We start from the raw sequence: 24,053 nt of genomic DNA, 5'->3' as shown, positions 1-24,053 counted from the left end.
TTTAAGGGACAACTCTCTCACGGTGTCATGTACTCTGGAGGCCGTACAGTTTCTAACACCAGCTGACAGGGTGTCCAATGGACTATTCATATGTGGCACTGAATCAGAGGCCCTAAAAATAACTTTTAAAAAACCTGAATAGTCCCGACTGCAAAAGTCAAATGGATTGTCAGACCAAGCAGCACCTCACTCATGTAGAGGGGATGTCTTTATCCGCAGTGAGGAGGCGCGTGAGAGCCATGTTTACATATTTCACAGGGCAGTCAGGTGCATGGGCTTGTTCAGCTCCTCCTAAAGATCAGTGCGTAGTTAACTTTGGCATTTAAATATCATGTCTAGTGCTTGATCCTTTGTTATTTACTTATATTATGTCAGGAGGAAAATTCTACTTGACTAAAGCTCATTATAGTCATTGAAATCAGAGCAAATAATCCTCAAATGACAGAAAACATAAGCCCCAGGAATCAAAATACATTTGAATTAAAATGCTGACATCCTGTTTGATTTAACTTATAAATAGTAATAATAATTTGAATTTATATAGCGCCTTTCTAGGTACCCAAGGCCGCGTTCTTCTTTTGTGAGGACAGACAGAAAACAAATAAACAAACAAAAAACTAGGGCAAACAAAAGAGTAGAAAAATAGAGTAAAATAGAATAGAAAACAAAAATGGCAGATATGGTAGAAGAACGGGGGACTAAAATGAGTTAGTGGTCAGAGGCTATGGTGAAGAGGTGAGTTTTTAATGCGGATTTGAAGATGTCCAGCGAGGCAGCATTGCGGATCTCTGCAGGAAGAGCGTTCCAGAGGGTGGGGGCCGCAACACTGAACGCCCTGTCACCAAAGGTTCGGAGGCTAGTGAGGGGGAATGGAGAGAAGGCCCGTGTCCGAGGAACGCAGGCTCCATGTAGGGGTGCAGGGGTGCAGGTATGGAGGACGTCTGATAGGTACTTTGGAGCGAGACCATGCAAAGAGTTGTAGGTGAGGAGGAGGGTTTTGAAAGTGATCCGGGACTTGACCGGGAGCCAGTGAAGGTGGATGAGGGTGGGGGTGATGTGCAGCCATGGTTTGGTGTGGGTGAGAACTCTGTCGGCAGAGTTCTGGACATGCTGGAGCCTCTCCAGGGTTTTGCTGGGAACCCCGGGGAGGACCCCATTGCAGTAGTCCAATCGGGACGTGATGCATGTATGAGCGTTTCTGCCACAGAGTCAGTGGCGGCTGGTGGAGTTTTCTCCAGGGGGGGCTATAACTCCAAAATGTATATATATAAAAAAAGCATGCATACATATACTAAGGTATCAAACGAGTGTATTTACATAAATGAAAACAACAAAAACAACATTATAGATAGATAGATAGAAGTGCAAAGAGAAACAAGTGTGATATATAGAGTATAGTATATGCAGTTAAGAGTGATTATGTAAAGATAAGGGCAGTATAAAGAGGTGGGAATAATTGGCATAGTATAAACAGATGTAGTATGAACAAATATACAGATGTGCTATATTACTATACAGATGGCCAATATACATATATAATAAATATCTCTCTATCTATCTCTAGATATATCTCTAGATATATCTCTAGATATATCTCTATATCTATATATTTAAATAATATATATCATATGGACAATACACATACTTTATGACAGAAGGCTGTGACGTCAGCCCCGCTGCCAAATCCAGCTGCATTCAGCTCGGGGCGCAGGAGAGGTGCGCCCCAACATCGTCCTATCTCTTGTATTGAAGAGGAGCTACTGCGCATGTACAACTTTTAACGAGAGTCTATGGGCAAAGATTCCTGCGCCCCAGGGCGGAAATACGTCACCAATCAGACAATGTCAACGAACGAAACAACTTTACTCATCATTAACTATGAAATATTTATCTTGCACATCTAAAAAAATATATACATATATTTCGAAATATTTTTATTTTATTATTTCATTTTTATTTTATTATTTTTATGTCTTATTCAAGGAAATGTGGTGAGAGGTGAGTGGTGGGGCGGCGCCCTAGCGCCCTCTATTGGCCAGCCGCCACTGGGTGTAGGGGTGCAGGTATGGAGGACGTCTGATAGGTACTTTGGAGCGAGACCATGCAAAGAGTTGTAGGTGAGGAGGAGGGTTTTGAAAGTGATCCGGGACTTGACCGGGAGCCAGTGAAGGTGGATGAGGGTGGGGGTGATGTGCAGCCATGGTTTGGTGTGGGTGAGAACTCTGTCTGCAGAGTTCTGGACATGCTGGAGCCTCTCCAGGGTTTTGCTGGGAACCCCGGAGAGGACCACATTGCAGTAGTCTTATCGGGACGTGATGCATGTATGAGCGTTTCTGCCACAGAGCCGGAGAGTGAAGGCCGGAGTCGGGAGATGTTTTTAAGACGATAGAAAGCTGATTTAGTGACCGATTGGATGTGAGCCTGGAAGGAGAGGGTTGTGTCCAGGATGACCCCCAGGTAGTAGAAGATTATTTGGGATGCTAAATCTTTTTTTTTCTTCAGAAGAGTTCATCTTCAGTTCTATTTTCACAGCCCTTCTCCAGAGATTTCACAACAAACAATGCACTTATGGCAAACGTAACAAAGAAGTTCAAATGACCATCATCTGTCATTTTCGTTTAGGTCTTCATTCAAGAAATGGTGGGAATGAATTCAGAATATCATCGTTAAAATGACAAATGTATCTAACAGAAAATAAAACTCATTGAACTTTAAGTTTGTTATCTCATTTTTCTCCAGTCACCTGCCAAAAAACGTTCATTAGTTGTATAAAAAACTGTGAGCCTCTGAACGCACTTGATTTGACTACAATGGGGTTTAAAAGAAGTCGTTGTGTGAATGTGGTGCAGAAGCATTTATTATTGAAAAATGATTTATTGCCTCATAAAAGTTGTTGAGGAGACTTTGAAAATCAACAATAGAGCCGCTATGACTAACACCTCAGCCCTCGGCGAAAGCGGACACACCCGGGTTGTTTAGAGAATGGAGAGTAAGCCTGCTCTGACATCTAGAGACTAGCTCAGGGCAAACTGGCACCTTTTGAAAGACGCTCGAGATGTTCTTTACTGGTGTCGTTTATTAAAAATGTGAAGTTGAAAGAGGATATTTAAACCCGATCATTACACAGCAGGTTGGAGATTAAAGTGCTACCAATCAGGGAGAGAGATAGTCAGACAGCCAGACGAGGTAACTGTACCTCCTTACAGTTACATAAAAAAGACAGAATCAGATTACTGTTACACTGCTTAAAATGGGGGATTACTTTCAGGATTACAATGATACTTAAAAACGTGTATTCATTCTTTATAAGCTGTTCTGTTCTGTAGGCTGATACTTTAAGTGTAAACACACCTACTGCCTGAATGTCCTTCCTGGATTTCACTTTCTTTGGTCAACTTGTTATTTTTTCAATTCAGTTAGTCAAACCTATATGTGAAAAAAAGTGTGTGTGAGTTTAACCGTATCTTTCTTATACTGTGGTAGTATGCCTACTTTATTGTTGGTGTTTTATTGTGTTTTTTTAACTTAATATATTGGTTTCTTCTTTTCTAGAGTTAAATTGTTCTGTTGTCTTACATCATCCACAAAAGTAATCAGGTTACATCATTTTTGAATGTTTGATACTCAGATTAGGTTACTGATTAAAAAATGTTTACAGGCAACTAGTAGTAATTGTGATGGATTACATTTCCAGAGTAACCCTCCCACTCCTGCAGATAATGATTTAAAATCTGCAGCAGGGACGGTCTTGGAAAGCAAAAATGGCTTGAGGTCACACACACACACAGACACACAGACACACAGACACACAGACACACACACACACACACACACACACACACACACACACACACACACACACACACACACACACACACACACACACACACACACACACACACACACACACACACACACACACACACACACACACACACACACCATCCAGCGGCCCACTCCCTCCTCTGGCGTGCAGCTGATTGTTGGAGTGGCATTTAATTAATCCTGTCAGAAAAGGTTAGGGAAAAGAAAAAAGAGGAAGGGAAGAACACTGAAGACTCTGACAGACGGAGAGATTCCCAACTGAAAAAAACACAACTTCACTTAAGCAATTAAGTTGAGCTTCACCCTGCAGATGAGTGAGGTTGGTGTGTTTTGAGGTTGTGTGTTTGCATGCCAAAGATGAAGGTCAGGGCCAGAGATGAAGGTGTTTCAGAAGTGATTTGCGGCATTAATGCTCTGGATGTTGTGTTACATGACGCTGCTTTAAAGCCAAATCCAGGTGGGAAATGTAAAGGTGATCCCCTCCCTTTACAACAATTATCAAGCCCTTAAGCAAGGTATTCAACCCTTCAGAGTGGCACAGGAGGAGACTTGTTGTAGGTGTGAACATAAGCTGCGTCAAAAGCTGTTTCTGGGAGCAAATATTGTTTGTGCCCAGTGAATGAAAGAGGCTCAACGAAACATCTGCGAAACGGATTCCTTTATTCCTTACATACTGTAAGTTCAGGAAGTTACAAGATATTTTTTGGGAGGGTAGTGATGTGAGGTTCAGGTTGGATATTCGACAGACATTCACTGCCGATACAGTGGCGTCTTCTAAGTTTGAGAGTCCTCACTCTTTACCACAGGGTTTCACTTAGGGACAGTCATCAAATGAGTGTTTGAGAGAAAACCAATGCTTTCTTCAACACCTCCATCCTAACTTGGCCACATTATTGAAAATGATGGTTAACATGTAAAACAAACTTGCCTTGTCCTGCAAACATTTTTTTATGACTGATGACATTAATTGATTTTACAAAAGGTTTTCAAAGAAAAGAACTTAATTGTTTTTGTCAATGGCTTCCATATCATGTGAGCGAGTAGGACACAACTCTTTGGATTTTTGTGTATTTTCTATTTTATTTGAATATATCAATAAAATAATTGGCTCTTTATTTTAATTAAAAACTCTTGGATTTGTTCAATAACATCATGTGATATAATAACTCTAAATCACTGGACAAGTAAAGCACACACCACTTTTTATTGCATTTTACTGTCTATTATTTTTATATACATATTGATAAGTCTAATTTATTTCATTAGCTTTCATGTATGTTACCCAGTGACTCTCTATATTGTGCAGCTTTATTGGTTAAGTCCGTTACAGGCCGCTTTCATTAAGTGGGATACAATCTGTTAGTCAGAGGCTAATAAAACAAATATATAACTAAGTGCCACATTAACATTTGCATAATTGGTTAAAAGTGGGCCTGTCCTGTATCTTGCTCATGTATTTACATGGTTGAGACACAAGCAGCCTACATATGACCTTCACTTTGACTCATGTTTGTGGCTGTCAGTGACAGCGGCAGAGCGAGCGGCAGAGACAAAGACAGGACGCGCCACAACGATCTGTTGCTTCCTGTGGAACAATACTAGCATAACCTTTCTAACAACTGCTCAGGGTCGCTCCATTAAACACACACATAGAGACACATACACATACAAGCAGCTCCCCTGCTCACATAGAAAACTATTACTGCTTGGATTATATTGCCATCTGCAGGCCATACAGTTTATATGATTCTTAGGCTGGAAATGCTTGTGAGTTGTAGGGAAGCCCTGAGAAGCAAAAGACAAAAATCAAACTGGTGATCAATTTTTACGAGAATGATCTCGGATTTCTTTCCTTCCTTCTGTGTTTTTTTATTTAATTTGTGAAAAAAGTGATTTTTTATCAACAGGTGAGTTTTAGGGTGCATGGAGAATTGAAAAATGTTGTCATTTTTAACAGAAATAATTCAAGGTTAACAATGATTGTCATTGCAAAACCATTATAATCCTGTTCTTGGATCTATTTATGTATCCCTATTGCCTTTCAGGGCTTCCGTAATGTTGCTACTTCATGAGAGCCAGTTAAAAGACAACTAAAGTTTCTGCAAATAATCCAACAGTACCTGAATACAAGTAGGTTACACTTTAGTTAAAACTGTTGCAGAGAGATGCTGATTTTACTCTTTGGTTGGTTTGATGGTTTCAAAACTACAGTCTTAAAATTGTAAACTTCTGATAGATATATATATTTCAACATTTTAGATTGAAGTTAAACACCAAAGGCAGAAAGTAAATATTGTTTTACTGAGTTCAGACACAGTCTCTGTCTCCCTCTGGTGGAGATATATGACAGTGACGACAACTTTTCTGTATCCAGGATGCTCTCCACCAATAAAAGATAAATCTAACTTATTTTATCTTATTTTAGTTCTTCATTTATGGTGATGAGGGTGCAGGTCCTCTGTCACCTGTCTCAGATCCTCTCCTCTCTGCCCCTGCTCCTCAGTAAACACGTTTTAATGTTTATCTTATCTTATGTTACCTAGTTGACATTTAATTATATTCATGCATGTTTTACGAATCATTCCCTGTATTGTATTGTCCTATAGTATACATTTTAGGGATTTCATACCTGTTATTATTTATTCTGTTATGATATAAGGGTAGGCTATTCACATAAATGGTGACCAAACAGTTTGAGACCCACTGAGATAACTTAGACTGAAGTTAACTACCTAAACATTCAGAGTCCTTTACCTCAACTGAGCTGTAGTTATCAGGGCCTCTCAGTCTGACAGGAGAGGACTCTCCTCCACTTTGTTGTAGAAACAGCTTCTCATATCCGTTAGCATAGCTACTGTGCACAGCTAGCACCTGATGCTAACAACAATCACCCGTACAGGTGTGCGCGCGCTCTCTGTCTCTCGCTCTCTCTCTTCTGTCTCTCCCTCTCTTTCAATCACCCAAAATGCGCTCGTGCCACACACACACACACACACACACACACACACACACACACACACACACACACACACACACACACACACACACACACACACACACACACACACGAATAAAATCATACAGAATCTCCTAATTAGCAAGTGATGCAGTTTCTACTTTTCTCAAGTGTGTATTACGACACAATCCACTGTAGGCTAGTATCGTAGCCCAAATCGTACATTTTCCATTAAAAGGATCTTTTCAATATAGCAGCTTTATCATATTTTTTTGTTTCCATAAGCTATACAGATATTCCCCCCACATTTGTGTTTCCCAAATGTTAAAGGGCACTGTCAACACTAAGACGCAACTCCAAATATATTTGAAACACCTTCATTATAATCGGCACAAAAAGAAAGAACCACATTTATATATGAATATTTTTATTGGTATTTTAAAAAATAAAGAAGAAAATGAACAAAGACTTTCAACAAAAAAAAAGAAGATGATTAATACCTGGATGTCAACAGCCAGCTCAACATATGGAATAACAACCTTGTATGGAAGTTAAAACCAGTCAATTATTTTACAGAAGCTTTACAGATCAAACAGAATCCCGCCTATAAAAAGGAATATCAGGTGCTAAATGATTTACTTTTAAAAGATTGGTTTCCCTTTTTTATTCTTTGCACCACCTATCTGCTGTCTTGTAAGGCACTCTTTAGAGAACTGTGTTTCCCTATTTTACTTCAAAGTAAAAAGCCGCAAATACCTGGCACACATGTTCTTTAACTAACAAGGACAGAATAACACATTCAAACGTACCACTTGAATCCCCCTATTGCAACAAAACCCAGTTTATATCACCTCATTAAGCAACACAAAATCTAACAATCATTACCTTTAAGTCATGTTCAGGCTTTACATGAATGTGAATTCAGCAGTTTTTGAGTTAAACATAGAGTACAGCAAGCATTTAATATTATCATAAAAACATCATAGGGTCTCATTTCAGTTTCGGAAACAACCTTCTTAACTCATTCATAAAATGGCATGACAGTAATGACAAAGACAAGTATTAACAGTGTTAAAAAGAACAGACTGCAGTTACATGAAAGCAGTAAATAACAATTTAACAGTATAGTAGCACAAGTTAACAATAGTGTTGTCCGAGATGTTGGCATGTTTTGTTATTTGCAGCAGTGTTTCTATGCAAGTATCAAGTACATTTCTCTATGATTAATTACAATAAGCTGGATTTTGGATTCCATTATTGAAAAAGTGTAATAAGAATGAAATGTCTCCTGCAACTGAGCTGAATAAATCTATTCATAACTGTAAATATAAGAAGCAAGTAACAGTCGATTTGCATTGTATGACATAAAATGAAACTGTAAATTAATGAGGGTCCAGCAGAGGGCACCCTCAATCCAGATATCTGCAGCCATGACAAGGCATTTGCATAGCTAATCTCTACCCATATGAGATGTACTTCATACATTTAGTAATGAACAGTGCACGTGGGCAGCTGCAAGTTCATGAGTGAGAACATGAAAATGCATTCAAAGCACCTGCATCACTTTACTGAGGATACAGTAATGATAGGAGGTACAGTATGTTGGACACGAGTTGAAGCTATGACTCACACAGTAGTATATGATAATGTCCCAGGATGTAAAAATCAAGTAATAGGCAAAAAATCGGCACTCCAGTGAAGATGGAAGAGGTCAACTTCAAGTATGTTATGGGTTTATACGGGAAGGGAATTCAGATGGCTCTTTTGCACACTGTGAGTCATGATGGATGGATGTTGCCATAAGTTGTAATGAAGTAAAATAACGTAGATGTTAGGCGAGGAGCGGAATCGAGTATAAAGTGATCACAAATATAATGTCTTGCTTTGACCAGTTTTAGATTTAAGCTCCAATGATTAGTTTTTGTGACTTGAGACTTACTTGTGACTTGTAAAACAATGAGGTAGTTTCACCTCTGGTTATTAGTGATTGATCTAACATAATCTCAGAAGATTTGAATTGTTTCTAACTTTATCAGAAGGAGAATTCCAGTAAGAATGTATTGCAGGGGTTGGTAATTCTTGTGTTAAATAAATTGGATTAATCTAAATGTTGCTTTCCTGGACACAATTTGTTTTTGGAGGAGTCTGGACAAGTTTGTGGAATCTTCTTTATTCACTACGTCTTTTCCTGCTTGTTGGCTAAAGCTAGCTTGTGCCTGTCCTGCAGACACCAGGCTGAAGCTCTGTTGTGGGATCTATTGCTGCAAGAACTAAATGTGCATAATTCAGGTTAGTCACCATTGCTCAAATATCTTTTTACATGAAGTTATAAAACAGAGTTATTTCGATCATGCTTTAGTCATGTGGCATTAATTTGTTGGGCATCTTGCCCAGCCCTAACAGGCAACACAATCATTGTCATACAGTCCCTAAAGAAGGAAAGTTCTCTCTGGTTTTTTAAGGGGAAAAAATGTTTGCATTTACGCTTCTTCTAGCCGACACTTTTTCACAAGCTCCAGAAAAGATCAGTAGGAAAATAATGTGCACAGCTTATAGCACGGACGGTATTGCACTCAGGATGACAGTGATGTATCCATCAAAACCTTTAAAAGCTGATAATCAGCATTCCTTTGAATTAGCCCTTCAACATTTTGTTTTTCACTTTCAACATGAGAGGTGATTTTGTTGTTATGCATCAGCATTCGTACAGTAATGTCTCCTTAACCTTGTTGACACTCTGTTCTTCACAAAAGAAGAACATGATCTGTTTTTAAGGTCAGGAAAGACAGCTCCCTCTCTGATGATACTCAGCTGCAGCATACCTGTGGGTGCAGACATAGTGACCTGAAATAAACTAGTGTGTGAGGGCATAGGGAGAAATTGATGATAATGTAACATTTGCACTCTCCTCTGCTCCGGTGCACTAATGCTCAACACCGCATCACCAGCAAACCAGCAAAAAAGGCCACACAGTGGAGCAGAGCACTTGACTCCGTCCAGCTCACATTGATCGCATGTCTCTCAATATGCAACGCTGAGAGACCCGGTGTGAAACCCTGCTCTCTCCACTTTACTCAGCTTCAACCAATAAGTGTGAAATGCTAAAACTCACTCTAAAGCTTTCGTGTGACTAGAAACTCTTATTTTGCACGCTTCTGCAGATGTAAAGCTCAGTATTAAGGACACATTAGGTGCTGATGGCTCATTAACCAAAGAAGGGAGGGAGCGTACAATCTTAAGACAGCAAGAAGAGAGGGGATCATATGCACAGTAGCAGACCATGCCCCTCCCCCTTGCTAAGTGCTGCAGAGATGCAAGGGAATGTGTGTGTATGAAAGGAGCTGTACATACAGTAGGAGGAGGGGGGGATGGGGGAAAGAAATTGTGTGTTTATGTGCGAGTGGAGGCAGTTTGATGATGGTTGCAGATGAAGCAGGAGCCCACGGGACAGGAAGTGGAGGTGTTACCCCAGCTGGCCATGTTTAAGTTCCGCTCCACCTTCTTATATTGTGTGTGTGACTGGTTTTGCGATTGTTTGAGTTAATATAAGCTATGCAAAGATTAAAGATTTTTCAACATCAAATCCCTGGGGGATTTATAATATCTCCTAAGTAAGAAAGCTCCTTTCTACCAGGCTAAGGGTGGTGGTGGAGGGAGGGGGGGGATGCTGTCAGGGCGGTTTGCCCTGGAGGGAGATTGTCGGCCTGGGGTAAGCACAGTGGGACAAGGGGCGTGGCTTCTCTGCGAGCCTCCCAGGACGGGGAAATGTGCTTCTCTTCACATGTTCAATTCTTATGAGGACCGACAGCAGAGTGCACAATGCACTCCTCAGCCCCTGCGCCGCTTTGTGCCAAAGCTCCTCATGCACAATCTCACACACACACACACACACACACACACACACACACACACACACACACACACACACACACACACACACACACACACACACACACACACACACACACACACACACACACACACACACACACACACACACACACACACACACACAAACACACATAAAGATCTCTGTGGGTTATGAACACACATACAATCGCTCTCTGTTTGTCTAAGCTGGGACCAGCCAGCAGCGAGAACAACCATCCATGGCTTTAACCCTGAATCAAACATTGCCAGAAAGAGGGGACGGGAGGGGGTTCATAAAAATAGGACGAGTTGCTTCTGTAGAAAAATAGAGAAATTTCCAGAGGCTGATAAAATGTCTTTGGCACTTCTGAAAACACAGCATACAGAGAGGAATTGACACTGAGTATAAAAGGCCAAACTAGAAAGCTCTACAGGCTGAAAAAGATCAAGATAATCCCAGTTCATCCACAAATGAGTCTGGCCAGTCCTGGGTGGATTTGAGCCTGGACTGGCCCGTACTCTACCATCTCCCCGTCCACAGTGATCATGCCCTGTGGCGAGACAGGCTCCAGCCGCAGGGCCTTCACCTTCTCGTACACCAGGTGGGGGCAGTCGCATGCCAAGTGGCCGCCCTTCTCCATGGCAAGGAAAAGCCGCAAGAGGGCAGGACGGGAGATTCCTGCTGTCACATAGAAGAGATGAATCACCCCGTCGTCCGCCATCGCACCCGGCGCTGTCCACAGATCCTCAGCCAGGTGGGACTGGTAAATAGCCAGCACCAAGACAAAGTCCTCCTCCTTGACGACTGTCCAGCTCTCTGGGACCGGCTGATCGAGCCCCGGGAGCAGGGAGTCCTCCTGGGCTCTAGTCTTGCCATCGCTCTGCGTCTCCGGTCTCTTGGTGGTGATAGCGTTGTTGGAGGAGTTGGTGATGGTGTTGTGGTTGGAATTTGTGCTGTTTTGATTGTGTCGAGCGTTACGGTTCGGAGAGGTGTTTGGGATGAGTCGGCAGGGGAGGGAGGAGCAGAGGGACGGATGCTGAGGGGTGGAGGGAGGCTGGTTAGTCTTAATGCTCCCTTTTGGAAGTTTTGGCGCCTCCTTAACAGGAAGATACGCCAACCTGCCCTGGTAGACTCTGAGGGAGGCCAGACGCACCAGGGTGCCCATTAGGAAGCGAATGGCTCCAACGTGGCGGTACTTCTCGCTCTCGATGTCGACGTCGGCCACGAAGCCCCAGGCCAGGGACAGGAAGGAGAAGAGGCGCTGTCTAGAGGCCAGGTGGATCGATACCAGGTCCATGGAGCTAACCAGACCTTTGCACAGCATGAAGCCACAGCTCAGCAGAAGCTCCTCGTTCCAAGCTGGAGGCGACCTGATAGATGACACACATCAAGAGTTAGAAACAACCCTAATGACATTCATTCCTATACGCTATTTTGCATGTGCTGGATTTTAGAAGATTTTACGGAAGCCTTTCCATTTGTAGTCTAAAAAGTTTCATCCAATCAAGTTTGAGCAGGCTTTGGTGGAATACAGGTTAACAGTCTATGTGAAACAAATGGGTCTATATGCAATCTCAAAGCCCATCGCCTATCTTCTAATGAAAATTAAGCCTAAAATAAGCTTAAAATAAGCTATAAAACTGGACTTTTGGGTTTGAAGCAATCCCATTGTTTTGAGTTGAGACTTTGTCCATCAATTCCAACTCGATTCTCGTATCTTCATATGCTAAGCGGACTGTAATCAAGAAGCAGCGCACAGAAAAGGAAGTATTGTGCCAAATATCCGATTGCTACAGCTGAACCATAGAGATATTCTCAGACGCTTATCATAGTCTGACTGAGAGCCGTTGGGGCCTGAGATTGGCCAAACATCATGCAGTATGCAGTAACATCGGTAACTTGAAGAAACTGTTAGGTTTTGGTGTTGGTTCAAAAGTGAACAGTACCCAACTAGTTATCAGTTACTGTTGCTGTGACAATTATTGGGACACATGACCACAGTACTCTTTAAATCCTGCCCACAGCTGCACCCTGCAGGGCAGCAGAAGTTAACGAGGTGATAGATAGTTTCCAGTTTTTTTCATTAATGTTGTGCCCACTACCAACCAGCAGATGGTGATGACACCCTGGACCACAACTGGTTCCACAACTGTATTCTGGAATATAATCCTCATAATGTGGAAGTTTTTAAACCCGTTACATCATTCCTTTGAGAGTTATCAGCTGCCTGAAATGACCTCTGCTGCACGGCGAAGCAGTTCCAGTTTTTGCTCCGCTGTCTCTCCTCCCCCACTGAGAAATGATGTGCCCAGTCAGCCTTTGGCATAATTACACCGAAAGGAGATAAATCGTTCTTTTTTTTTTAAAGCCGAAGGTGGTGGTTCTGCTGGACTCTTGGTCCATGCATTTAAATGACTCATTAACGGACTGACTCACTGCGAGTAGTGGTGGACAGAGGCTGCCAGGGCGTTACCGGAGCCACCTGGCAGAATACCCAGAGGGGTCTGGATGGCCTCCTGCCAGTCCTCCCGCTCCATCAGGCCATTTATCACCTGGATAAACAAGAACAAACAGAAACAGAATCAGATCATGAGCCTTAAGGAAAGTTGTGTCGGTGTGTTAAGAGGTCAAGATAAAATGTGTTTCTTAGCTACAGTAATTCTGCATCACGTCAAATACTTCAAGGGAACCATCTCGACTCAAGATTGATGAATTCCTAGTTTTGAGAATTCTCTCAGACCCTGGTGTTAAACATTAAAACAAACCTAGTTAAGCATCGCTAGAAGAGAATCTAGGACTACTACTTAGAGACGGCAGACATTGCTAGAATCCACTCTGCACTGGGCTTTTTTGTCATGGGAGTACAAATTAAGTTTTCTCCAGGCCTTTTCTGAAAAATAAAATACTAAAAATAGAAACAGTTGTAAGAGAGCTCATGTCATTTTCATCTGTGATTGATTTTCTGCCAGATCAAATAGAAAACAAGTCAAACAAAAAAAAGAAAATACAATAATTTCGACTAGTTGTAATCCTGCCAAATGTACAGGAAACATCCACATTTTGCTTAATACAGACCATGGTGTATAATTATTATTTTTTTAAATGCAAAAAGGGTTTTAAAAATATAGGTAAAATATATATATAATACTTAAAGTACAAATACAGATTAAAAAGAGGTGAAGGCATAATGCAACAGTATTGTCTATATCACTCAAATAATGATTTATTTTTATATTATTTTTGTCCAGCCATTTCCTGTATTGATTATCATATCACATTAGTCTAGGTAAAGTCAAAGCACCTCAAACAGCAGCCCGTCTCCAGACATGATAACCAGAGCGTCACATTGTGACAGGTCGGCCTTCCTCACCAGCTCCCGTGCATGGTTCTGGTGCTCTGAAGGAAAAACAAGTTCAAAAGAGAGGAGAAACAAGAATGTGTCAGACAAATCGACACAATAAAATCAAGGGCAATGGCAGAGAAAGGCGTGCTGCCTTCATTGCCGGTCCTCTGGGGTGGTATCAGGGAGATTAGGCGGAAAAGAGATTCAGTTTCCCCGTATAAGGCCAAACACATCACATTAGCCCAACCAGCGGCTACTCAACAGCTCCAAGGCAGCTTAGCCGCAAACATCTGTGACTGACAAATATCGTGTGTATGTGCGTTGACTGGATGCACGTGTTCAGTGTGTGTGTGTGTGTGTGTGTGTGTGTGTTCGTGCATGTGAGTGTTTGTTAATGCACCGGCGGAGAACTAAGCTATTTGTTCAGCCTAGATTTATTGGCAGAGTCCTTGTGTGGGTCCCTGCAGGGGCTCATCCTGCCAGCATTAAAGTCTACAGTCCTACCAACCGAGACTCCCCAGAGTAGTTGTGTGTGTGTATGTGTATGTGTGAGTGGTGGGAGGAAGTCAGCTTTAAAGGGAGGGGAAAGACAGACAGCGGAAGGCAGACAGCAAAGAAGTTAGCAAGTATTGACGCACTGCCATCGCCAAGGATATATTTTCCCGCTCCAGCTCAGGTATCGATCGAGTACAGGACAGAAATAAAAAACAACTTCCCTCTCCTTTCCTCTCACTTTGCTCAACCTCTACCTGTCTCCCCCCTTTACACTCTCCCGGGCCTCTGTTGCTGCCGTTTGTTTGCTGTGTGGAATCTGGAGGCCGTGAGGCAGTGCTGTGTTGACAGACAGAGGCAGTTAGGGAGTAACTGCACAGCTGACTCAGCACTAGATGATTTGCTTCCCAGCTACTTCCTTATTCAGGGGGTCACAGACAAACACGCACCTCAAACTAAACCCTAAAGACTGATGGTTTTGTGTCAGTGTTTGGAAGATAACTTTTGAAGTGTAATGGGAATTAGATTGCTAGATACCCTGTGTCAAATTACAGCCCTTTTCTGAATAAAGTTGGTCGTAGACAAAAGGCGCCATAAATCAAACAAACACACCAATCTAAAACAACGCTCTGATTCTGAAAGCATATTCATATAAATTAAGCTTATCTGCTTGAAGAGACCATGGATGTATAAAAGAACGTAGAGAAAGCTCCTTGATGATGTTGTACAAATGTGTCCCTATACTTTGCTGACCTGTGTTTCCAAAAGAAGGCACAAAGATGTAAAAGAACAGAATTACCGTTTTATTCCACATAAAAGCTATTGACCAAAAACAATACATCCATATACATGTCACTCCTTTCCACTCACAGACATTTTGATAAGGCACAGCGATTTACTTAAAACATTTAAAAATCATATCTGTAATGGACCAACATTTCTGGTATTACGCAACACCGTTGTTACTCCCCAACCCTGGTTTTCATTTTAGCCAATTTTCATCCACTGGTGATTCTTCTTTGAGCAGCAAAGATTATGGCTGACACTCAAACACAAACTGTTAGTGAACATTAGAAAATCTCAGGTAAATTTCAGTCTTATCTACCATTTTCCTCCTGGTGTTACTCTCTACCGGCTCCCTCTCAGGTTATTCAGGGTAAAGATGACGCTTGGTGCTCTGGATGCTTCATACAGTATGTAAAAGGTACATGCAGACACAAGAGGCGCCTCCACTGGAACGTGTCCTTCCTCGGGCAAACGCTGTGTGATACATTCATCAAATGGGTCGTGCCAGTTAATCCGAGGGGTCGCTTCTCACAGGCTACAGTATCCGACCACTGAAGGCCCCTCAGTAACCCACATTCTCCCCACTCCTTGGGGCTCTGCTCGCCCTGAGTCAACGTCAGTAATTACTCCGCCTTTTTTCATCACCATCCAGCTGCTGACCTTTCTTTAAGTCCCAGGAGTTGGCACAAAGAGCCTGCATACGCATCAGCACTCATTGTGAAATAAACAAACACAGATTCTCCGTATTTTCTGTTGTCATATTCAATATCCCTTTGATAAATATCAGATATTCTGCTCCTGATCTGCCAAACTAACACTGGAAGAGCGAATTATAACCTGTCAAATCCAGTGGTTGGAGTAAAAGGTGCATACGAATGAAGTTGAGCATTGTTTTGTTGTTGGTGTGCTTTGTTTCTGCTCCTTAGTATTCAGGGAGAGGTCGCGTTAAGTTCAGAATCTCTGAAGACCTTAAACCACCACACTGTTTAACTTCACAAAGAGCCACCAGCATTTCACACAGAATGTGGAGCAGCTGGGGCGACTGCAACGGAGATTGGATGTGCATCAAAGCTCGGGTGCCTGCAGATGTGGCCCGTAAATGTATGACACAAATAATGCATCATAACTGCAGGGAGTGAAACTGCTTTCCTAAAATGAAGGTTAGTTTAAGGAGGACACTACAGGAAGACACAGTCATTTTCATGCTTTGGTCAATTTTGAGCTTTTAGGCTATTTGCCTTCATAATGTCTTTTTTCAGATAAGGGGAAAAAACATGAGAAATAAAATGTTATGTTTATTTTACTACACTTTGTCTCACATTTGTGTCCTTATATTTCTTCTAGAAGCACCAAAAGATAGAACTAGATAACGCTTTATTTTCTTATTTAAACATAACGTTTCAGAAAACTGGCAATACAAAAAACATCTTTCTTAATGTAGGTAATACACTGGGGACGTTTCACAGTGGATCTATTAACGCAATATTTATACCATATTTGCCTGTAGTGTATGGACTTCTACAATATATACTATCGATGGCTGTCCTCTCAAAATTAGCCATTAAAATCTCCATTTTATTAGAACTTACATACACTGAAACTTTCCAGTTCGATTGATATCTGCATTTTCAGGAATTTTAAACAGTGGTTTGTTCATATATCATTAAAATTCGGATTAATTTAACACTTTGTTTCTTAAGAATTCCCTCAGTAAGAACATTTGACTCTAATATGTCAACAAAAGGAAACAGGGACTTTCAGATTTATGTTCTGGACATCTATTCTATGGAAGCATATTTTAAAAAACAACGCACTTGTAGTATAAAGTTTCAGAAATCACAAACATATTGCCAGAAAGTAAGTAGACAACTGCGGAAGTTTCATGGTGATTCCTATACACTGGAATGTTTACGCTTTGCACCTGGGGTGTGTGTGTGTGTGTGAGCTCTTAGCGTAATTGTCCCACACTGGGGTTAAAGGTTTAATCCCTTTGTCATAGCAGGGTGACTTTGAGAAAAGCGAGGGTTAAATACATGAACAATAAAGATCTGCATGTGTGTGAACACTACTGACCTGTGATGACGAGGGTGTAGGGAACAGCGGCTTCAGTAAGCATGCCCTGTACATGGCCGGTGAAAAGCTGCAGAGCCTGGCCACGGCCACTGTGAGGATTCACCAGAATCATGATTCTGCATGGCCGGCGCATCTCTGCATACACCACACCTGAGCAAGACACAGAGAGAGGTGCAAGTGAGCAAAGGCAGGGGGAAAGAAATGAAGCAAGAAGACAAGAGGAGGTCTTTTTATGCATGATCAAATATTCCAAAGAATGTAGAAGGACAGGCTTGTCCCTGAGGGACATAAAAGAGCATGAAACTGTAAAGTCAGAGGCTGTGACAGCATTCAGATGCCTAATGTTAATTTTGCTTTCTTCAAAGAAAGAGGACTTAAAGTTGCCTTTCATACCATTATTAAGAGATTATAAATCCCACTTGAGAAAAATCTACTGTTGCTAGTTTAGTAGCTAACAGAGTGACTACACTTTGTAGCACTGGGGTAATGTAACATCTAACTCGAGAAGCATAACTCAGTAAATTGCCATACTTCAAATAAAACAAGGAAATCAAAGATGTTAAGAAAGAAAAATGGAGATGGGAAGTCACTCGCAATACTGTTGAATGAATAGTTAGATTTGTTGCTATGTAGCTTAGCTAAGATACTTAACACTAGCTTGGTTACATCCAAAGGCAATGAAATCCACCTAAAGCTCAGTTGTAACACGCTGGCCTAAGCTAAAAGCTGATGTCAGTCAAACAGCTGAGACTCCAGGTGGATACTAGTCTCGGTCAAGAATAAGTCCAACACACAACCCGAAAACAACTAGCACATTTTTGTTTTTGCACATAGGTTTGGTTTTCATAAGGACAAAACAAATGTTAGACAGAGCTAGGCTAGCTGTTTCTGCTATTGATGATAAGCTCAGACGATCAGATGCTAGCTACTGTACATACCATACAGATAAGAGAGCTGTTTGTATTCAACTCTCAGAAGACGGCTAATTAAAGTATTTCTTAAATGTTATTGTGCGTTAAGTGAAGGGGGGAAAGAGGCGTATCATTTATTTTATAAGCGATTGTGTAGTGGTTGGATACTACCTCCGAAATAGTTACAAAAAAAGGCCTTTCAGAGTATATTTTGCATTATTAGCAATAATATTACTTTTTAAAAAGCATTGAGTTATTTGTAAAACTCAGATAAAGTTCCCATTCTTTTTGAATCTGTGTTTGAGTAGGAGGATCAGGATAAGCCACTTAATTGGGACACTGGGTGCCACTTAAATGGTTTGCAGCTTATTAAAATACATTTGGAGAGAAGCTTTGCCCAGGGCTGGATTTTTCCACTGATGCCCTTTAAAGCAGACCCAGACTCACTGGAGACCATATCAGATGAGTCAGAGGACAGAAAATTCAATATGTGGAGGACACAAACTTATAAGTATTTATTTCCACCGTACTGCTTTGGCTGTGGGTGATACTGACTTTGGTATATTGATGACACAATTACCAGAAGCACAAAATATATCATGTAATATATCATGTAAATACATTAGGATGGATACAGTAGGACACCAGATGCCTAGTTGTGACTCATTGGCATCTGTATATCTTTCTTAGCATCAATTTCCAGTTATGTGACCTTTACTGAATTGATGCTGCTTTCACCACCCTCCACTTCATTTGGCCCGTGATGATTGGACTCGGCGGAGGTACAAAAATATCTTCCCAAAAAAAAGTGTAAACCATTCAGGAAGGGTGAGGAGGGAGTGTGAAAACACACAGGCACATGCCAAACTCTGCCTCCATTCACTAACACAGGGTTTTGTATCTGAGCACAATGCAGCTTTCAGACACAAAGAGTCCTCTCTGCACTTCCAGAATATAGTGGAAAGTGGCTTTTGACGGGAAAAGAGCTTTAGAAAACAGGTTTTGCACTCAAGTGTGCTGAGCTGCATAGCATATCCTCAACAAGGCCAGTTTAATGTTTTGTCTTTGCCCTGCAGTACCCTCCATGGTTCCAGGTCTCTGATTCACAGCACACAACTCTGATCATTCAACCAGAATTATGAATGATGAAGAAGACCCATGCTGCTTTATTTTGAAGGGATGCTCTAAAATCCCCTTTGCTTTAAGGGAATTGATCAAATAACCCTGAATTTGGTGCTCCCAATTTATGGCTCCAGACATTCCTCCTGGGATGCTGCCTGTTTGTGAGTGTGACAGGAAGATAGAAACAGGGTATGTGGGTGAATGTGAAATGTGTCCGTGATGTGAAGTGAGATGCCTGTGGCAGATCCTGACAGTCACACCGGCAAGCAAACTTCCACTGAAGTGTGAGTGTTTTACAGATGCAGTCACAGAGACACTCACACAGGCAGGCTGGGTGTGACAGGGCTGACAAGTGCAGCGCTGATAGGAGAGACCTATCATCTCAGTGCCACAGAGTGCATCACCGTGCTGATTGATAAAAAGTTCTTATAAATATGCAGTGCACCTTCAGCATCTCATAAAGCAGAACATGTGGGAGCTGTTAAACCGTGACACCATTTGACAAATATGTGAGCTATTCATTGGAAGCTGCAGAAGTAGCACCCTATCCAAACTAGACTGATGTGTCCGCAAACAAGCTGCATTCCAAGGTTGGGTGAAAGTTTGCTGGAGAGCAGGGAAAGAGATTTAAACACAGCTGCCCACTGAGGCATCACCAGACTGAGGGCAGGCGAGGGGGGGGGGGGGGGGGAGTGTTGACAGGCCATCTCAGCCGTGTGTCACGGAGCAGGAGACGAAGGCTCCGGAGGGGCAGAGATGTTGGGCGGGGTTAGAGGTCGTACGGTGATGCAGTTTTGGCTCTTGGTCTTGTCTCCTTCACTGAGGAGGCAGCAGCTGCTTCAGCAGAGCCTCAGGGAAGATAGGTCACACTGTGACCGACACACACCTGACCCTGCGGCTGCTTTTGTTGCTAGCTAGTGGAATACTTTGCAAGAATTTAGCAATTTTTATCAAGGTTGCACTGGGGCCAAACCAAGACGTTTGTGAGTAATCAAGACAATCTACAATTCAATCTACAACCTTTAATGGCATCACAGGGATTTTGCCAACAACCACTGCAGTCAACTTCCCATCAGTTAGGATTCCTTTAGGGTTCATTGTTCAGGAAGTTTTTACCGGTATCAGATATTACTGATAACAAGCACTGAAAAAATGTGGTGCAACTCTAACATAGTTTGGTGGATGACAGTTGCCCTGGAGCTAAGTTACAAGCTTTGCAAACAATGACTAAATACTTCATCCGGATTAAATATGTTAAAAATGACCAGGGATTAAAAACTGCATAGTAAAAATGTGTCTTTAAACTTGATAAACTCTTATCATAGCTTCTGGCAAACAACCACAACGATGTGGTCCGTATGAGGAAACAGTCTGTTACATTGATTTAAATTGCTGATTTCTTTTGTTTCTAAACTATAATAAATATTTGGGAGGATGGGACCTTTAAATCTCTAACGGGCTTGCTACCAGCTGTTTGCAAAGCAGAAAAGGAAACAGCCAGTAGCAATGAAGGCAGCCACTAGCAGAAAAAAATCAAAGCAAGTATCCATCATCTCCTTCCTTTGCATGCAAACTCTCGGTGGATTCTCTAAGCAGGAGCTACTGTAGCAGACCATTAGCGAGTGCGGTACTATATCATATGCACTTCATTATTAACGGCTCATTCATTCCAATGAACCTGCCGTGAGAGTGAAAACCCCACTGAGAGTATTGTTGGAATCAGCCAAACCCAACCAGAATAAATAACTAGAGGTACAGTTTCACATTTACATGTTAGACTCCATGTTCACTCACTTTATACTCAGGGCACCACAGTGATACCTCCCAGACAAAATACCAATCTTGCGCTGCAATTACACTTTTAATCCAACCTTTCCATCTGCGGTACCAGATGAGATGACATGCAATTAACTCAGTGGGCAACTAGGGGATTAGTGAATCCCACTGACCTTCATTCCTCCTCCCCAACAAGGCAAAACACATCTATTACCAAAACATTACTCATTTAAATCACATATCATTCTCCGATAAATTCTGTATTATTGGCTGGCCTGGATGTGGTGTGCTCAAACAGGCTTATAAAATAATAATGTGATCTCATCATCGCCGAGACGCTGTGTTCAAAAGAGGCACGCAAAAAGAGATGAGAGGACATGTTAGAGCTCTGTTAGATCTATGAGCTGGTTCATTAGTATGTGTGGTTTGAAAACCTCCCAAGCTGGAGCTCTTTGATGAGTCCAGTGAGAGCACAGGGACAGAGGGAAGGAGGGGGGGGTCGCCAGTTACCTCTTAGGTTGCCATCTGCCTGCATGGCATAAAGGGGATGAAACCCAAACTGGTGCTGGCTGCAGACCAGAGGAAAGTCATATTCCTCTGCACACAGTAGCTCTCTGTATTCACCTGTTTGTACAACTCCAGAAGTATTCCTTCTTACTCCGTCTTCTGCAACCAGCATTCCGAATTAGTCACTGTCAAGTCAAATATCCACTTCCCTCTTTGAACATGCCCAAGAGAGCATGCCTGCTTTATATTTAAACTGTTAAATATTTCTATATGAGTCAAAATGATTTGATACAACTCGACATAGCGGATTCTGAGTTTGTTCCCAAATGAGAAACCATTTTTGGGACAGAAACAGCTTTGTTCCTTCATCCTCAGCGAGTATCATCACCACCTCCTCCCAAATGACTGATAGGGATAATGAGCTGCATAAACACTTCGCATATGGTATTCATGTTAATTACTGTCACATGGTATACCAGGATGGAGCACGGAGTCGCTAATGAGACTGGAAAACAAAAGAACCTGAGGACAGTCTGCATTTTATAACAGAGCGAGACATGTTGAGACCTAATTAGACGTAGCTGCTCGAAAAAGCAGGATAAAAAACAGGCTTTGTTTTGATGTGTTTTCTCCGGCCGTCAACAAAAAAACCCTCAATGGGAAATAACTGAGCGGGAATAATTAAGCCTGAGCACAACTACACTCTCTGCTGACAGGATCAGTGGAAAGTCTAACTGTTTAAGTGATCAGTTTTGTGAGCGTGTGTGTTTCAAGCATGCTCCACATCCAGAATCATCCTTCTCATGGGCTGTTAAAAAAAAAAACAAGGCAGCTGCAACGGCTGCTCTGGCAGGTGGATCACTTTCACGGCAGGTAGAGCTGGTTATTGAGAGCATATGGAATGTGAACATCGTTCCTGACAAACCTGCTTTTTCTTTTTGCAATAGGAAGCTGTGGTTGCATTTTGGCTCACTTCGGAAGAGTTTGGCAAAGAAAGGACTGAGATAAACTACAGAATAGTCTTATAGGCTACCACCGTGACCAAGAGTTTACACTTGATGATGCTTCATTTAATTCAGGGACAGGTTTATCCCTCAGGCAGCAAGAATGTTAAACTCCTGAGCTCGTTCTCGCATAAGCTTGTAACACATTGTTTATCTGTACATTTGTTTGATTTGAATACCCACATGTGTATTAAGAGTATAACATCATTTTACTGTACAGTATTTCATTTTACATAATTGTACTTATTCTATCTTACATGTACACAGAACACTTGTTCTAATTCCTGTATTGTACTCCCTTTAGATAACTTGCATTGTTTTGATATTTGCACACTTGTACTTCCTTAATTCTTTAACTTATGTATGTCTTAGGTATGTGTGTTGCACTGTTGAAGGAGCTTGATGCTTAAGATTTTTAAGAACTAACATGTTGTGCATATTTCATAAAACATATTAATCTTGAATCATCTTCACAACATAATAATACTCCTTTCCTGTTGTAATACATAGTCCTATAGTAACACAAAGTTGATGTTCATGACCGCGCTGCACACTGACCCATGGTCCCCACAGTGCTCACCTTCTCTCCGGGGAGCCTGCAGCACCGAGGCATCTCTGATGGCCCGAGCCCACCTCTCTGCCTCCTGGAGGTTAGCGAGCGGGTCCTGGACCAGCGCCACCCGAAAGCCCTGCTCCACTCTCTGCCGGGCCACTCCGGCGCTCATCCAGCGCCTCTTGAACGGGTAGAAATAGACTGTAAAGTAGGCGCCGACGTCCGCGCTGTCTGGCCCTCTGTACGCCCGGCAGCCGACACAGTCTGTCAAGTTAAACAGCACCTTAGTCCGACCGGGTGAGGAGCAGATCCTCTGCACGGTGAGGACGCTCTCCGTCAGGCTCACCGAGTACCGGACCTTTTCGTCGAGCGGGTCTGTGAACTCCCCGTACAGCACGCCCACCAACCCGTTCCTCTGGCGGGATGGGTCCGCTTCGTCTTTCTCCATCCCGGGCGGAGAGAGCGTCCCGCAGGCCGGTGTGCGGATGGCGGTGCAGACTCCTCTCAGCCTGCTGTGGGACCCTCTGACTGACAACAGCAGCTTCCCCAGTCCACAGTCTCTCCCTAGTGACTGGAAGAGGAATGGCAGTGATGGAGCAGGAGGAGCACAGCTGACTGTCCTGCATCAGGCTTATTGTCAAGCAGGTTTGGAAGGTATTTGCTTTGCTGTATTGGTGTACGGACATGATTTAAATGCAGATAAACAGAATAAAATACAAATGTTGGGCTATTTTTAAAAAACCAATTTCTGCGAAATAATCTTTGTTTGTAATAAAACATGTACATATTGGTTCTAATTACCAATATGTTTTCCTTGCTCAGGCTATGCAAATC

The 24,053-nt window shown here is 42.1% G+C and overlaps 1 protein-coding gene across 1 annotated transcript; it reads right to left on the bottom strand.

Annotated features, from left to right (window-relative positions):
• Positions 1-10,670: 10,670 nt before the first annotated feature.
• LOC134877574 (sphingosine kinase 1-like) lies at positions 10,671-23,763 on the bottom strand. Its single transcript, XM_063903133.1, has 5 exons — positions 23,247-23,763; positions 17,347-17,496; positions 13,954-14,048; positions 13,089-13,204; positions 10,671-12,022 (listed from the first exon to the last, which is right to left on the bottom strand). Exons 1-5 carry the CDS (start codon positions 23,665-23,667, stop codon positions 11,113-11,115), a joined length of 1,692 nt encoding a protein of 563 aa, XP_063759203.1. The 5' UTR covers positions 23,668-23,763; the 3' UTR covers positions 10,671-11,112.
• Between the last annotated feature and the right edge of the window lie 290 nt (positions 23,764-24,053).

This window comes from Eleginops maclovinus, chromosome 16 (genome assembly GCF_036324505.1).
Source record: "Eleginops maclovinus isolate JMC-PN-2008 ecotype Puerto Natales chromosome 16, JC_Emac_rtc_rv5, whole genome shotgun sequence".
Classification (NCBI taxonomy): Eukaryota; Metazoa; Chordata; class Actinopteri; order Perciformes; family Eleginopidae; genus Eleginops; species Eleginops maclovinus.
The sequence above is the reverse complement of the archived record's forward strand: the minus strand, read 5'-3'. Positions and strand labels throughout refer to the sequence as shown.

Bases quoted from the DNA above. Each gene is read 5' to 3' on its own strand.
- LOC134877574 (XM_063903133.1), bottom strand. From the start codon at position 23,667: ATGGAGAAAGACGAAGCGGACCCATCCCGCCAGAGGAACGGGTTGGTG. The intron at 17,497-23,246 runs GTGAGCACTGTG...TGTCTTGCTCAG, and splicing joins GCAGGCTCCCCGGAGAGAAG to GTGTGGTGTATGCAGAGATG. The intron at 12,023-13,088 runs GTGAGTCAGTCC...GTCATCTATCAG, and splicing joins TCTGTCCACCACTACTCGCA to GTCGCCTCCAGCTTGGAACG.